The sequence below is a fragment of the Ursus maritimus genome, unplaced genomic scaffold, assembly GCF_017311325.1.
Source record: "Ursus maritimus isolate PB19 unplaced genomic scaffold, ASM1731132v1 scaffold_36, whole genome shotgun sequence".
In the NCBI taxonomy this organism is placed as follows: domain Eukaryota; kingdom Metazoa; phylum Chordata; class Mammalia; order Carnivora; family Ursidae; genus Ursus; species Ursus maritimus.
In genome coordinates, this window is record NW_024426230.1 from 24,385,715 (window position 1) to 24,403,753 (window position 18,039).

Here is an 18,039-nt window from a genome sequence, read left to right on the forward strand (position 1 = left end):
TAGGGATGGCTTGACTTCAAAAGACACGGCAAGAACGACTGTGGGCAAGGATGTGCAGAAACTGGAACGCTCATATCGGTGGGAACGTAAAATGGTGCGCACCCCTTGGGAAAAGTTTGGCAGTTCCTCCAAAGGTTAAACATGCAGTGATCTTATAACCCAGCAATTCCCCTCCTAGATATGTACCCAAGAGAAATGAAAACCTAGCCGCACGAAAGCTCGCACACAGATGTTCATAGCAGCATTATTCATAACAGACTACGTCCAGTGTTCATCAACAAATGAACGGATAAGAAGTGTGGTATCACCATATACGGGAATATAAAGCAGTGGTGACACACACTACAACACAGATGAACCATGAAAACACTATGTCAGCGAAGGCGGCCAGCCGCAAAGCACCACATATCGTATTTGAGTCCATTTACGTGAAACGTAAAGAACAGGTGCATCTACAGAGACGAAAAGTAGATTATTAGTTGCCTAGGGAGAGATTCCACGGCCAAGTGCAGTGGGAGTTTCTTTTTGGGGTGATGAAAATGTTCTGACCTCGATTATGGTAATGATGGTACAAGTCTGTGAATGTACTAAAAGATACTGAAGTGTACCCCTTAAATGGGTGAATTGTATGGGTGAATGGTATATAAATCTACTTAAAAAAAAACAATGAATTTGGGGAATTTGGGGAGATTGGGATGAAAAATCATAACTGTAAAGATCTATAAGGAAAACAACTCTACTTGATTAGAGCCAAGAGCCAAAACTTAATTGTAAAAGTGCCATTAATGTTTCATTTCTTTTCTCAACACGTGCGCGTGAAGGCGGGCTATGAGCAACCTCACAAGGGAGTGACTGTTTTCCTCGTTTCTGCACAAGCCCGATTTTCATCTAAATCAGTTAGAACTGTTAGATTTACCCTTGTTAAAATCAACAAGTGTTTGTGATTTAAGGGGAAAAAAATCCCAAATTCCTAAACTTACGAGAGTTACTTAAAAAAAAAATCAAATCAAAGATTCCTGTTCTTTATAAGGACGTTTTTGTCTTTTCTGGGAGGAATTTGTGATGATTTACTGGCTAAAGACTTGAGTGATTTTGCTTCATTTGCATTTTGCAAATAAAATAAGGACTGTGGTCAGAAAAAAAACCCCAAAAACCACAGAACAAAAGCAAATTACATCAGATTAGGTCTGCAGCGTTTGATTAAGAAAGGCTCATTCTGGAACAAGCCCATCAACATGAGCATGTATTTCCCCACTTGGAATGGAACTATGTTCTCCTGTAAGCACGAGCAATCTGACCTAGATAAAGCAGACTTAACTGCAGTTTCCATGATTCCCTAATACTTGGGGGATACTAAATACGTTTGGGTTAAGTGCTTACTATGTTCGAGACTCTGTTCTAAGCGTTTTACATATACTCGCTGACTCTTCTCCACAACCTACCGAGTGGTACCCTTATGTTTGTCATCGTACAGATGAGGAACGGAGGCACCCACAGATTATTAAGCGACTTGCTTATGGTCACTAGTAAATGGTGAAGTGGGATTTGAACCCAGGCCCTCCTGCAAGTATTGGGTTCTCTTTAGTCACTCACCCTGCACTGCTGTTCATATTCATTTCTCATCTGTGTCAGCCTCTCTTCTTGCAGAAAGAATTCAGCGCTGCTGGGATCAAGGTCACCAAACTAGAAAAGGAGAAGAACATAGTTTCCACTTTCCCCAAGTGTCCCTCCCGGACCTTTAACCCACCAAAGGTCCCAGTCTCTGGAGTTCACCCAGAATATGGTCTCTTGAGTATGAAAGGAATGTGACATTTAAGCAGAACATTACCAGCTGCATGATGGGAAGAACATACTAGAGTGATGTGTTCAACTAAGGCAGGGATCCCTTCTCAGTGCTAGGCGATGTCTCCCTCGTATCCAAGCTCTGAAATTATATCCCTGCCAAACTGACGGCCTCCTTGAGCCATGTGAACGCTTCCTTAATAGAAATTTCCTTGGTGGCATTGCTTCTGTTCTTTTGAGCAAGCTACACTTTGGGCTGCATGTCAGGAGACCAAATTTAAACAGATGTACCTTTTCTGCTAACACGTTTTCCAAATTTCGCTGGAGTTTGTTTGTCAGATTCTCATACTCCGCCAACTTCTCTGCATTTTCCAGAAGCTCATTTTCTAGACGACTGTTTTCCTGAAGAAATTTGGGGAAAGTAAATGGGCACAGCATTAAAAATAAGCAAACTGTTGTACCTTTTTATAGGATGCATAAATTAGTGCTCAAGATTGAGAGAGTTTGTTCATCTTGAAAGTTTCAGTAGAGAGGACAAAAGTAAATATTAAAAAACTGGTATTTATCTTATAGCCCAAAAGTCTGCCTCCTGTTTCTTTGCTCCTGCAGAACAATGCTGTCTCATAGGGTAGCGACTAGCAGTCATATGTAGTTAGTGAGCACTTGAAATATGTATATAGTACAAGCTGAGATGTACTCTAGGTGTGTAAAATACTCACCAGACTTTGAGGAGTTAGTGCAAAAATGTAAAATGGCTCAATAATAATTTTTGTATATTGATTATGTGTCAATGTTTTGGAGATACTGGTTTAAATAAAATGATTCAGAATTAAATTCACCTGTTCCACTTGATGCGGCCACTTGAAAATTTGATGTTACATAAATGGCTTGCATTGTATTTCTATTGGACAACATTGCAGTATAATATTTAATGACATGAAAAACATTCTCAATATATTGTCAAAATTGGTGGCAGGAGACCCTGTTCATCTGATAGCAAAAGAGAACTCAGAAAAGTATAAAAAGAATAATGAACATCAATTTCATTTACTGATGATATAGTTTGATTTATATTTACAATTTTATTTTGGCTTAAAGATATAAAAGCTACACATAAAGGTTTTTCATTACTTGTATGTTTAAATTATTATAATAAAATAACACATCAACTGAAGTCCACAAAAGATTTTTTTCCCTATATATAATACTTGTTAGATTTCTACCCACATTTGCTTAAAAAATAAAACCCCACAGACCTGCATTTTGACATATGTTCTATTCCAGTGTTAAAGACTGATTGGAAGAACATTATTTTCAAAGTATATTTTGCCAAAAGAATATAAAGCCAGTATATTTTTAATACATTCTAGTTCACACCCTCACATAGCAATATGGAATAAAAAAAGAATGTGCTTGAAGCATTTTTTTCTTAAAAAAAAAAAAAAATACCACCTTCTCCCAAACTGCCAGTTCTAAAACTATGATCTTTCAAAGTATGTCTAAATTTAGATGACAAAACAGTTAGGAGCGATCTCTGTGTATGTATCAGGCCTGTGCTGGTGCTCTGGAAGCCAATCAGGTTCTGTTACTGACCACAGGGAAAACACGATCTGGACCAGGGGTTGGGAGATGGAGATAAGATTGTCTGTGATGCCTTATCTTCTAGCAAGAGAAAAACAGGCATCATGGGAATGAAAAAGTCCTGTGGTCTGCCGTGTCGGAGCAAGCAGTGAAGGAGCCTCAGAGCCCACTGAGGTCCCGAGAGCGCTGAGGGCAGGTGCGGCAGGGTCTGGGGCACGGCTGGGGGGCGGGGGCTACCGGTGGGACCTGCGGTTGGAAAAGCAGGAGGCCAGGCTCCCTTCTGGGGGCCTTCGGGGCTGCAACGCCGCACTTTTACGAAGGGTAACAGCATGTCCTTGAGTAAGGGAACTCTGCTGGCCATATGGAGGTCGGGGAGACAGAAGAAAAGGTGCACAGAGCTCAGCTGAGAAATTCCAATGAATTCCAAACCTGTGCAGAGGCTGCGGACACAGAGAGGAAGGGGATAAATCTGCATGACCTTTCAGAGCGTCAGCACGTCTGAGACCGATGGGTGAGGACTGAGGATTTTAGCTTCTGTGACAGCACATGGTAACGATGTAGGTTGAGGAGGAAATCCCAAAAAGGAAGCAGTTTGATGGTGAGGGTGGGAGAATTCGCTCAGTTTTTGATGTGTGGCGTTGCAGGAACAATAGTTAATATTCTATGTATATTTATTACTTTCCAAACACTACGTATGTAGCATCTCTCTTAATCCGCATTTTTAAATATGCCCAATGGTGCCCATTCTGTACAGGAGGAAACAGGCTGGAATAAAGCGGTCGAGCTTTTCCAGTACGCCGTGGTATCCGGAATGGAACTAGGCAGTCTGAGTCCACACCAACCCCCCTTACCTCTAGACTACACTGCACCACATCAGAGTCCAAAAAGAGAAAGATCACTTCCTCTCCGGAGACACAGGGAAGGAGAGGACGATGTATAAGGCAAAAGACATGTTTGGAAGCAAAGAAACGAAGCTGCTGAGCTCTGTGCGGCCGGAGACAAGGCATCTGCTCCGACCTGGGGTGAGAGACAGGGAAGAGGGAGGGCATCGACCAGGTCGTCCAACAGCCCTAAGGACTCAGTGCAGCTTAAGGTGGGGGTGGGGAGAAGAACAAGACACACTAATCAACACTATCGGCAAACCAGAAGCCTGGCTACTCCTGAAATCTGGATCCCAGCAGGGGCTCGGCCGTGTCTGGGTCATGACCCAGCAGCGCAAACTTGCGGGAATCCTGGGACGGAGCCCTGTGCGGACCCGCCCTCTTACAGAGCCCTAGTTTTGCAGGTGGTATCCCCAGCAGGGACGCGGGCCAGAGACCTAAGAGGAGGATTACCTTTAAAGAGAGGGCAAGGCGGTCCCGGACGTAGTTCTCTTCCGTTTTTGCCTTTTCGATCTCCTGCTCCAGTTCCACACGCTGCTTGCCCACCTGCTGCAGGATCTGTTCTCTCTCCTTCCGGAGCTCATTCTTCAAGGCTGCTATGCGTTCCTTGTACTCTTCATCCAGCTTCCTATGAGAAGGGAAGACCAACGAGCTGCCTCCAAATCCCTCAGAGGCCCTGTGCAGATCCGCCAAAAATGGAAACACGGAGTCACAGAGACTGGAAGCTCCTTGAGGGATCCAACATGTCCTGCTTTCCTTTAGGCTTGACCACACCTGCGTCCCTCCAGCCAGGTGTGGCCACGCAGGCGGGCGGGCTGAGCCGCACGCGCAGGGGGCCCGGGGGCAGGGGGGGGGACGTGGCCCTACCAGCCGCACCTGAGGTTGTACTCGTTCCGCCGCTCTATGGCCGCATGGTGGTCGTCCACCTCTGAAGCCATGAGAGACTTGAGCTTCTCGGCCTTGTCCAGATCTGACCGTAGCTTCTCTTTTTCTCTGACCACTTGATCAACTCGCTCCCTAGAATGAGAAATAGACCAAGTTCAAGGGAAACTGTCTCTAAGCAACAAGTAGACCCAAAAAAGCTCTCATCTGGCTTGCTTCAATACAAACCAAAACCAAGACAACCAAAACCCTTCCAAAACAAAAAGACACTTCCATGGCTCCCTTCCAAAGCCCAATGCAAATGCAAGCGTCACCACGTTTACACAGTGGTGAGATGCTAGGAGGTGAGCCACACCTGCCTAGAGAACGCGTCGCAGGCATCTGAAGGACTGCGGCACGAGAGGGAAAGGGAATGTGGCAGGTGAACCTTCCAACTCACAGCAAATGCCGGATCTCAGCCTTAAAGCTGGCCAGAGCTGCCTGGTGAATGCCATTTCTGGTGACCAGAAGTTCATTTTCAAGAGCCAGTGTCAATTCTGTCAGGTTGACATTTCCATCAAGGCTGAAATCCAAGGCCTAGAAATCAGAACAAGTTGAAAATGACTGTAAGTTCTGTCCTCTAAAGCGGAATCAGGGAAGGGTATACAAACTCAGAGAAGTGGAATGTATAGTCAAGAAGCTGGATGATTACATTTCTTTAGTGATTGCTTGGGACAATCTTCAATCTAAGTTCTCTCTCAGGAAACGATAACATACTTCTTTGCATGTTTAAAAAAATACCGTCTGGCACCATAAATAAATGCAATAGGACGACTCTAATCTTTACCAACCACAGATGAGTTAAGAGCATTGCCTAACTTGTCAATAGTTTAGGAGTTAAAAACATGGGAAGTAGTTAGCAACAGACTCCTGGTCGAATGGGGGTAAGAAAAGTTACCTCTTATTTCTGAGATCTTGTGAAAAGAATTATTAAGGAGAAATCAAATCAAATCAGTTTCCAAAGCACTGGAATTTTCAACCCTTCCCCAATTTGTCCTTCTTCTCCCATGTTAGCTGCCACACCTTCAGGATCTCCTGGCTGTTCTCAATGCCCTCTTCCTGCCAGGAGTCGAGTATTTTCTCCACTGATGCGTAGCCCATCCCATCGTCCAGGCAGGAGAAGACCCGAAAGCCAATGGTACTCGTCATCACTGATGGGGTTGTGGTGCGTCGGCCACTCTCATCGAAGGACTGGAAGAAGAAAGAGACTTGAGCCAGGTCAGACATTTCAACCAGACATTGATCCAAACTGGATGGTCCTGACCACAATGAGGAGAAGGCATGTCTCTCTAACACTACTAGAAAAACAAGTCATGCAGCCCCTTTGATCTTTCTTTCCCACGTGAGTCAAGAATGCAAAACTTATCAGAAACAGTGGATCTGGTAGTGAGTCCCTTGACATAGACGTGTCCCTACTTAACACCAGGTTTCTTCTGACTCGCAGCTAACTAAACATTAAGGGGCACAACTAGTGGCTTCCCACTCTGTAATTTATGGTCATTTTTCAACCCAACTTTTCCTTCCCAGTGGTTTAGTCTTTCTTCTTTTGCTTCTCTCTTTCTCCTTATTCTTCAGACAACAGGTTAATTCATTAAAAACTATTCAAATGGGTTTTAACTTCTAGTCACAGAGAAATCACTTCCTATTTATTTCTTACCTGCATGGAGAGGTGCCTTTTCAACTGTCTATAGGGAGTAGATGCCGATGGTGTGAGGGATTTTCCATTTTTGAACAAGCCGTAGAAAAAATCTTCTACACTCATCGTACCATCAGCATCAAGATTATGGAAGACTTCCTCAAGCATCTAGAAAAGAATAACCACTTATTTTCAGTATTTCCCTCAAAATAACACAAGGCCCAAAGTACATCTGTGGCCAACAGAAGCTGGCACCGCTGTTGACCTTAGGGCCCCAGAAATAGAACACGTACCCTTATTCTCACTTCACTGAATTTATTTTCCTTTTCTGTAATACGTCCTTCCTCTTCCACAAACTAAGTAAACTTCCGTTTTCATAATCTTATGCAATTTAGCAATCACCTATTTTTTCTTTTATTCATACTCTTAAAATGGGCAATCTTTAATGTTGCTATACATTATTCTATGGATTAAAAAATCACTTAAAAATATGAAGGTATAGCTTCCCAGTGTTGTAATAGAAATAAGTTTGGACCGGGGGCACCTGGGTGGCAGAGTCGGTTAACTGTCCGACTCTTGATTTCAGCTGAGGTCATGACCTCAGGGTCGTGAGATGCAGCCCCGTGTCCGGCTCCACGCTGGGTGTGGAGCCTGCTGAAGATTCTGTCTCTCTCTGTCCCTCCCCCACCTCTCTAAAAAAAGAAAAAGTCTGGACAGTCATTCGGCCAGTATATTGTGGTGACTCTACACGATATTTTGCTTATATTGAATTTCTGAAATTGGTATGTTGTCATAGCAGAATTTGGTCTGGGACAGATTGCGATGTTCTAAGAGTTTGGGTCTGAACCCAGGACTTGGGGTTTAGAGCGGTATTTGGGACAACCCTGCATGTTTCGGGTTTTGTTTTAATGCTTTCGCACAGGAGAAATGAAGATCAGATACGATGGATTTTGTGTGTGTCCAGCAGAAGGGTCCAAGAGATGTAAAGGGAAGGGAATTCTGCCTGGCTATTTTGTACCCTCTACAATAAGCAAGTAGTCCTCATCATGTAACTGGGGAAGGAGAGACTGAGCTGTAGTCCCTTCTAGAGGCTTGCCTAGGAGATGGTGTGTCCCCTAGCTCAACAGAGAGCTCCAAAGGGATGAGTAAAGCAGCATGAGTCACCGACACCACAAAACAGGGAGGAAAGGCAATGACCTCCTTTTTCCTGGCAGCTGGATTCCTCTTTACTTTGGGGGCTGAGGTTTTTCCATACAGAAACTCCTCCGTTGTACCAATCACCGAGGAGCTTGTTAAAATGCAGACTCTGATATAGGGGGTCTGATGTAAATCTGGGGGCACGGTCTGAGATTCCGCATCTCTGACAGGCTCTCAGATGACGCCCATGTTGCCGAGTGGTAAGGAAACAGATTAAGCAGCAAAGTTACTCTGAGGCATTAGAGTCTGCAACTGGGTCCGTTCTAACAAAGGCCTCTTCGTGACACACCTTCAGATTCTGAATATTCATTTCATAAGTCTGGACTATTGCTAGGGCTTGTCATCTCATAACTGCTGATTTTATTCTTCATGTAAGTGCTTGAGGCATTTATCTCAAATGTTTCTTTCCAGTTCACATCCAATAGGAAACATCTGTGTCTACTCTTTTTTTTAATACGACTTCCTCTGGAGAGGACTCTGAAACAAGAAAGCATTCCTTTTTTTTTCTTTTTAAGAAACCATTTTAAAGAGCGGAAATCTTTGGAAGAGAACAGTCCCTAATAGAGAACTAAATGGCAAAACCAATGGAAAGGTATTTGGGGTGAGATTCTAAGGTTACTAAGATCCCTCAGTGTTTCTGTCTTGTTCTTACCGACCAAAAGACCACTTTCTTGGAGGACTAGGCTTTCAGGACCACCAAACCAGAAGTTACAGTAAATCCAGGTGTCCTGACCTGAAGTTAGCAAGCATTATTTCGGCTCTAAACTTAGCTCCACGCTGCTTGGTCTTGTGACCTCGGCCAAGTCCACGCACAGCTTCCAGACTGCCTAAAAACCCATCACCTCATCCCTTCAAAGTGGCGGAGCGAGTGAGTCCCGCCAGTAATTACGCACAGGGGAGCAGGCAAGTGGTGGAGAGAGCTGTGGATTCAGAAGGCAGAGTTGGGCTGAACAGAATGCAGGTCAAATGGGCAACGCCCCCCCCCCCGGGCCCTGTGCAGAAGCCATATCTAGAACCCTAGAACATTCTTACTCCTCATGACACACCAGCCAGCTCTCGGATGGTTGATTTCCCAGTGTGTCAGTTAGGAACTGATGCACTAGACTAGGGTTAACAGACCCAAATGCCCAGAGAGGCCAGGAAGGTGTGATGAATAAGGCCGGTAGTCTTGAGACGTCACAGAGTGGCGCCATTTAAAGCAGGGACTGAGCACGTGAGTGCAGGCCCTGTCCCAAGGAGCTAGCCAGCCAACCCTCACTGCTAGCATAATGGACTCAAATGTTCTGGTTCTTAGAAAAATCTCCTGATTTAAAAAAAAAAAAAGTGTAGCAAAAGGTCAATTTTTAAACATTGGGCAGGCCAAAGGAAAAAAAACCAAAAACCCCAAAACTTTGGGCCGTATTTGGCATCTAGGGCGATAGTTTGCCATCCTGCCTTACAGTTGTCCTTGCTTCTGGAAAGCAGGGTACATGAGACAGGGAATCTAGTTCCCCTTCACGGTAATGGCAACAAGCAGCAGGGACATCACTCTCTTTAACTATAAAATGAGGAGGGGGCTAAATCTAAAATTGCTTTCGGCCATGAAATCCTATGATCCCAAGTTGTAGGGTGATGAGATCATCTTGAACTTTCAGCTCCTCTGTGGCCTAGAGACAGCAGTATGAAATACTATAGTATTTCATGATTTTTTTTTTGGCGGGGAGAAACATTAAGTAAAAGCTATATTCAATGAGCAATGTTTTACTCATCCTCGAATCAGAGGAAAATAACTGTGTTACTTCTTTTCCTGGACTCTGGAAACTCCACCACAGAAGAAAATGCAACTCCCCACAAACGGCTACAGTTTATTCCAAGAATATCTCTTAGATAAATAGTCCAAGGGTGTGCAATATTTCTTGGCAATACCACCCAAGTTTCTGCACACTGCCCTGGTTTATAATTTAGGAGGATGAATTTAATGTTATGACTCAACAACCAACACTGAAAAATAAATGACCACTGAACCACTGAAAAGGTAGTCAAAGGTACAGAACAGTCACATATGCTAGGGAGAAGGCGGGAAAAGGCTTTTCTGCAAAATTAGGCTACTTGGTAGCTTTTGATGATAAATGTCTTTCTGGCTTAGGAAAATAAAACCACTTATCCCCTGAGCAAGCAGAGAGTATGGTTTCAAATATCATTATAATCAAAGATTCCCCAAACTACAACTATAAGCCTTAACCTCTGAGTCCCTCCTTATTTTCGACTCTTTGAAAGACAAATCTTAGAATTATTTATATTCTGTTTCACAGCTATTCATGCACCCAGTTCTGCCAGTCCCCCTCTTTATTCTTCAGAAAAGGTAAAGCTCAAAATTTTATCAAGCAGGAGTCTTTTGGGGGCTCCTTCAAGATTCTTCTGTATATCTTCAAAACCACCAACCTACCCTTTTCCATCTCCTCATGACCAGAATATCGTGATGGCTCCTGGCTGGTCCCCTAGCCACAGGCTGTCCTGACACCAATATACCCACAAAAGAAGCTCAGACAATCCTCAGTATTGAAGTTTGTCCTATATATTACTCAGCCCACTGAAGAACCCATGGTTGATATTAAGATCTTCTCTCCAAAAGCCTAAACTCATCAGCCTGTCCTTTGAAAGAAACACTCGCCCAGCTCCAATCTTCTCAACTCCCTGCGTAATCCGTCCTCCAGGTCTTTCCCACATTTTGCTCAGTGAAAGCCACTTCTACAAATATATGTGACGTCATGGCTGCACAGAGGCAGTATTTGATAATGACACAGGGTAACATCTTAGCACGGGCTCAGTAGGTGTCAGCCATTGTCAGGGGTTGGTTTTTGTTTTCGTTTTTGTTTTCTTCCATAACAACCTGAGCTTCGCAAAGAAAGACTCTTTGTGGCTTACTTCCTAGGGAAAAAAAAGACTGGGGTCTCTGTAACATGCTACAGGAAGCCAACATCCGGCTGTTCCGTTTTCTCGTGATTCCTATTCCTGAATAAAAACGTGCCGCAAGGCTTACCTCCCCATCAACATTCTGCAGACCGTACTGCTCACAGATGGAGACCAGTTTCTTTCGGTTCAGGTGACCATCACGGGTGATCCCCAAGTCTTCACAAACCTCCTGCAGTTTCTCTTCTATCCAGTCTTGGGGCGCAGAAGACCCACCCTGTGAGGCATTCAAGTCGTCTGGGTTCCAAAATCTTAACTGACCTGAAATAAAAACGTCTATGGTGCTGTCTGCAAAGGAATTGCAAGAAGAGAGAGCCTATCCTCACAGAAAATCATGCTTTCTGAAAGTCAATATTACAGGAAAGAGACTATGAAGGCTGATGCCGTTTTGATTTGAATCTGCAGTTCAAATGAAACGGAACCACGGGTTCTTGGGCTGCAACTAGAGCTAAGAGGCACCTTGCTCTATACCGTGCAAGAAACACCGCCCACGCAAGCATACCAACGTTCTAGGTTTGTTTTATTCCAACTGAAAGCATGCACAGGCCTTAAGGCTTTGGTGTAACTGGGAGAGAAGGCCAGTGAGAGCCCATCCAAAGAGATTTCTATGCCCTGCCCCACCTAGAGCCACCAGACGTCACTATCGCCAGTCTTTCTAGTCAAAGCACTAGAACTGTTTTTACTGAGAAGGAAATGATTTCATGATAAGTATCATAACATCATCATAAAAGTCTCAGGATTAGCCTGCTTCCGAATCTTTACACCTTTAAATATTCTGCCCTACAGACAAACCCACTTGAAAGAAGATATGGCTGTAAAAGGCAAGTTACTAATCATCTAAACATTAAGGATAGGCTTCATTTGAACTCTTAACAATCAGACTTCTTATTTAAAAATCAAAACGTATTTATCCTCTATTAAAAGTTCTCACTTCAAGTTAAATTTTTCACTTACGTGTTAGAGATTTTAAGTCATTACTTAATCATGAGATAATTACTGGCACAATTTTGCATGCTTGCAAGAACCCTAGGAGGCTGAGAAGAGCATTTCGTGCTGCCCTTACTATTTATTGAAGAAATTAAGCTTATCACTGCTGTGTCTTTGCAGGTTAGAGACCTAGAGAACACACAGTAATTACACTCAAGTGCAGTTTCGCCAGGGTAGTCTGTGAAGTGGGGGAAGGTTCTGTCAGCTGAACCACAGCGCCATCTGCTGGCCCCTGACATTCAACATGTCTTGCTGCTGCTTCAATACATCTGAAACTTGGCAATGGGTGCATTTTAATAGGTCTCTGTTTAGTTTACTACGGCTCATAGATTAATTTGAAAGTTTGTATGAGAGAGTCATTGACCCATAAGTAAAATTCCACATCTTAGTTGCCATACTTTGCGTGAGGTTAAATGCTAGGATTTTAAAACTATGAACTTTCCACCAGGAATGAATTTTTTTATGGCGGTTGTTCTTAAGGTTCCTTCTTAGCTGGCCTCCAGCATGCAAGGCTGCTGGGAAGAAGGCTGAGAGATGCAGGAAGGGGGTGTGGAGCGTGCCCTGTGACCGGCAGAGCCCGACACCCACTCAGCTCCTACCTTCTGCTTCATACTCCTCACTGCGCGGTGTCTTCCAGGGCTAGAGAAAGCAAGAGAAGATGAGTGCGCTTTAGTACACATTCAGCTTTCCCAAGATCGGAGCGCTCTCTGGCTCTGAATCCATCACCTGACTCAGAACCCTCCAGGTGGGCTCTCCTGAGTCAACCAGCCAGACTCCTAAGAAACACCACAAAGCCGACTACACGATTTCACTACGGATTTGCCTTTCGGATGTGCAAATTCACTTACTCAACAGCAAAACCTATCACAGCCAATAAAACCAAGCCAAAGCAAATATTCAGAATCCATCAACCAACAAAAATTCATACCATGCATTTATGTTTTTCAATGTGTATTGAGTGCGAGGTATTATGGTACATCTTCAGAATACAACTATGAACAGAACAATCACATTTTTTTAAATTTTATTTATTTATTTGACAGAGAGAAAGAGACAGCCAGTGAGAGAGGGAACACAAGCAGGGGGAGGGGGAGAGGAAGAAGCAGGCTCCCAGCGGAGGAGCCCGATGTGGGGCTCGATCCCAGGACTCTGGGATCACACCCTGAGCCGAAGGCAGGCGCTTAATGACTGAGCCACCCAGGTGCCCCAGAACAATCACATTTCTTGCCTCGAGAAGTTCATATGCTAATAAGACACGCACACGAGAACACAGAAAGTACACTATTGTAGTATATTATGATCGGGAAGTTCAGAATGTCATGAGGGTACCTAAATGGGATCCTCCAGATTCTGGAGATCAGGGTAGACTTCCTGAAAGAAGCAACATCTAAACTGAGACCTGAAGGGTGAGCTGAAGAGCCATGTGAAAAAGAAGGAGCAGCTCCTGTTTGCCGAAGCACAGAGGCAAGAATGAGCCTAGTGTGTCTGTAACACAGTGAGGAAGGAGACAGAGACGCACCCAAAACAGGTAGGCTAGAAAAGTCAAGTTAAATACGTGTTACCGGTAACTTGCATTAGAAGCCGTGAAAATGACCTGAACTGTACCGTTCTGCCCTTGCGCTGTGTTACTACTGGACCTTTTCAGTCACAGCATACACGTGCAGGGCGTGTACTGCGCAAACGCACCCAGCCAAGGGCACACGTCAGGACAACTCCAGCCCTTGCTCCACCGGCCAAGCGCAGGCAGCATAGGTCTACCTCTGGTCGGTGCGACAAGGAGGTCCGCAGTGGCCTTCAGCTGGCCAGCGAGCTGCCTCGTCAGTCCTGTTGGGAGGGTCTACAACCATCGCAGGAAACCCTGTTGAGAAAGGGGGTGTTCCCCTTTCTAGACCTGCTGGCTGTCTCAGCAGACATTCCACTTGATGGATGAAGCTGCCTTTGACACAAATACCCAGCCCTTTCTCCGTGACGGCTGAGCTACACAAGACAACCTGACTTCCGCGGATCCTAAAGACACTGCACAGGAAAACACACCTGATTAACCGCAGCCTCCGAGAGCTTGGATCCCACATGGCGAACAGTGCGCCGCCCAAAATTCTCCGCTTGAAGGTTGACTTTCAGTATCTCATTCAAGCCGAGAGGAGTTGAGGGCACCTACTTTCTTCCTCCCCGTACTCACTTATGCTGGTCTTCTCCAGTTAACTAAAGGAACACTGTCTACCAGGGTCTCGCAGTTCCATATCGTACTTAGAAAGAGACTGAAGCCAGCGCCAGAGAGTTTCCCCCGGTTCACCTACACTGGAGCTCCAAACTGACAGCATGAGAGGGATCATTCTTGCCGTGAAGACATCACAAGGCCATGACTCGGTGCAGAAGTTCCCGGCAATGCCTCCAGATTACAGCTGCAAGTCGCTGATACACATGATAGTTATGGACACAGAATTAGGGGACAGCGTGATTTTTGTCTGTCTGTGATGACAATTTTAGCAGTCCCCATTCCCTCATGAAGACACACGGCTGACCGGGTGGATGTATGAGGCACGGGGGGTGGGGAAGGAGCAGTGGGGTAGGCAGCCCAGTGCACGGTTTCTTACACTGTTGTTTCTGGGCAGAGTTCAACTGTCGTCAAATGAAATGATTTAAAGCAGTAAAGCTCCATAATAAAAGCAGCCTGCCTGTCCGTCCCAGCATACTTATTTCCTCACCCACAGAGTGAAGATTTAAATTCTTATACTACTTTGGCACCCCACATTGTGACGATTCATTATTCAGCATATAAGCTGGAGGCACCCTAAAATGGAATCTCCTAAATCCACCTAAAACAAATAAGATGGGTTTCTATGATCCAAAAACCATCATTCAAAATAAAACCTACGAAACCATGAGCAGGGGACGATTTTTTTAACAGCACAAATGGACAGGAAAAGTAACAGGAGAAGATGTATCATCACTGGACCCAAAGAAGAAAGGGAACCCCCGCTAGGGTACACAGATGGACAAATGCAAACAGACACCTTCAAAAACCCTTGGTAACAATCCCTAACGTAACGAGGTGCGTATAGTAACACAAAGATTCATTTCTTACCGTTGCTCACTTCTCAATTCATTTTAAAATACTGAGCAATTAGTTCAGAGGTGCAAGAGGCTCCAATATACTGTTTGAAATATTTCATGGGTCTGTGGGGCTGGATGCTTATATCTGATTCACTTCTCCGGACAGTATTCCCTGCTGCCCTCCTTCCCTGATTCTTCCCCCTCACAAGAGTGTGGGGACATGGGAGCCAGTCTGCCTTACCTACTGAATTTGGCCTGGAAACATTTATGAATTGCTTTTGCCTCAGTTTCTCCACCTACACAATGGGAATAAAGCAGTACATATTTCACGGAGTAGGGCAGAATGCTTAGAACTGTGCTTAACACATAATAAGCACTATAAAATCTTATTTTTATTGGCATGTGTTTATGTTGTAGCTTTTAAATTTATTTTTGCAGATTTTACTTTTATTACCATGTTTGAACTTAAGGCGTTAATTTGGGTGGCCCTGGGAAAGTATCAGTTATTCATATAAATTTGTAAGAAAAATGCCAAGTCCAGCAGATATGCAAAGAATACAGACAGACAATTCACATAAAAGACAACACAATTAAACAAATACAGGGAAAGACTCATTTTAACAGCAAAAAGAGTGAATTAAAACCAAGGAATCAGTTTGTTCCCATTAAATTAGCAGTATTTAAGATAAGAGTCCTATTACCATCAAGGTTATGATTTAAAATAGGCCCGTTTAAATGTTACTGGTAGCAACGTGGCTGGACATTACCCTTTCAGTAAAGAAAATTGCTTCATGTTTGAAAGCCATAAAAATGTTCTTACTCTCTGACCCAGCGATTTCATATGATTTCTAATGATAGTAAAACCAAAAGAAAAATGCATGTGCATAGATAAGTATATTCAGCACTTTGGTAAGAGTACGGAAAACAATTTAAACCTTCAGCAACGGAGCAGAATGTAGTCATTAAAAGCATAATTATGAAACCATGTAGGAGATGGAAAAATATGTTAAATGAAAGACCATAATGAAAATGCTATCTACACTATGGCTGCCACTGGCAACAATACATACCCAATCAGACAAAGACTGGAAGGAAACGACATAATCCAAATTGATGCATTTGGTTGAGCGAATATGGCAAACGATCATATTTCCTTTGCTCTCTAGATGTCTGTGCAATATGAACAGGTCCGACCTTGCTATTTCTTACCCACCTGCCCTCAAATTCTCACCAAATGAATTTCCTGTGTCACGGGGCTGGGGAGAAAGGGAAAGAACTCTCCCCCTGCTACACACCACTCTGTGATGTCTGCGGCGTCCTCCTGCCCCGTGGCCTGGGACAGAGGAGGCCTCGAGGGAGGCCCAGGTGCGATTCAGGAGGGTGACGCCAGTGCCTCCCCAGTTAGCAGAGTGTGGAAAGATCAGGGACGCTGGTCGGCAGCTGGAATCGGGGCCTGAGACCGTGACATCCTGGAGACGCTTAACCCGGCGGCATGAGGTCCGGCCCCGCCTTCCGAAGCCCAGGCAGCAGGGGCGGCTCAAACAATCTCACACAAACTCTGGGCGCATGGTGGCGGGTAAGGGAGACCTTGTGAAAACATCGCCAGGGTGACAATCACGCGCGCTTTTCTCCCGTGGCCCCGTGTAGGAAACCTAGACCCAGCTAGGACCAGCCCTCTAGAAGCAGCAAACAGGCTGAACGGCTGTAGTTCTGTTCTAAGACCACTTCAGTGGGAGATGGGGTTGGCTGTCCAGAAACGTGCTGTGTTCCCCGCCCCCCCGCCACTCTCCACCAAGGGTCCGTTCCTTTAATAAGGGGGAGCTAAGCACACAGGGGCTGAATGTTTGTTATTAAATTGCAGTTTCGAGGGTTGGGGGGAGCTGGGAGGGAGATCCAGTTCATTCATAGCTCATTTTTATTTCCACTGCCTGGAGCCAGTAGTTCCAGTTAAAAAGCAGGGGGAGTTGGGGGGACGTCAGGTTGGAAGGCTGGGGGAATCAGATCATTCGCCTACTAGCACAGCACCAGTAAAAGGAGGCATCTTTCTGGAACGAGGTCTTTTCATCGCTGCTGGAGCACCCAGTGCAGTGAAAGCCTGGCAGGCGGCCTCTAGGCGCACATCAGCCACGAGCATCGGAAGCAAGATAATCTCAAAAATCTTTGGAAAAGTCTGGAGAGAAAGGAGGGACAATTGCTGGCATGTGTTCTCAAGATTAATTCATGAAAAAGGATTTTCACTTTTTGTCCTGAAATCTCATGTCATCTCTCACTGGAGAAATGGATATTAATAAATGTTTTAATTCTGTGGGACTTGAACTCCTCCTGACTCTGGAGGCAAAACAGCAGAGGGCGTGAGCACAAGGGCCGAGCGGAGAGCCGCGGTGAAGTCCGGCTCTGGCCCTCTGTGACCCTGGGCACCTGGCTTCAGCCATGAGGTGGGGGTCAGCCGCCCCGGGAGGACGTGGAGGAATACACCTGGCACTTAGGAAGTGCCGGCTGCTGTTATGAGTTCAGCCACAACAATGATGTGGAGCTGGAGTGGCTCCACCACGTACCTGCTGTCCAACCCTGGACTCCTCACCTAACTCCCCGTCTGCCTCGATTATCGCACGATGCCTGCCGACAAAGGTGTGCTAATATTTGGAATGCACTTAAAACGGTGCCTGTTACCACTTAAGAGCTAAGTGTCTGTTAAGTAAATAAATATTACCATTAGTACTCCTGTTATTTGGGTGTCCAAAACTAGGGCAAGGGCAGAGAAAAGAAACTGCGGCTAGACCAGTGTCAGCTTTAGGAACAAACCCAAAACAGATTCTGCAGAAATCAACTTTTGACTCAACTTAGGAGCAGGGCCTCCCCAGGCACTGTCCCCATGGGCGACCGTGTCCCCTGGGTGGCCCCAGCCTGCAGGGGCGGCCTGTGCTTCCATGTCACCGTGCCCAGCGTGCTGGCCCACAGCCCCACTGAGAGCGGCCAGAGGGGAGAGGGTCAAAAGGTGCCTGGCCCCAAAATGGCTGCTACACAAGGCAGCCTGCAGCCCCCCCCCCCCCC

At 45.2% G+C, this 18,039-nt stretch overlaps 1 protein-coding gene across 1 annotated transcript in view; it reads right to left on the bottom strand.

The window, feature by feature from the left end:
- Positions 1–18,039, bottom strand: part of NIN (ninein) — a 94,129-nt gene that overhangs the window by 36,045 nt on the left and 40,045 nt on the right. Inside the window, 9 exon segments of the mRNA XM_040620896.1 lie at positions 1,594–1,683; positions 2,074–2,184; positions 4,698–4,872; positions 5,121–5,261; positions 5,566–5,702; positions 6,189–6,356; positions 6,823–6,969; positions 11,018–11,208; positions 12,534–12,573. Of these exon segments, the coding sequence (XP_040476830.1) occupies positions 1,594–1,683; positions 2,074–2,184; positions 4,698–4,872; positions 5,121–5,261; positions 5,566–5,702; positions 6,189–6,356; positions 6,823–6,969; positions 11,018–11,208; positions 12,534–12,573 (1,200 nt within the window).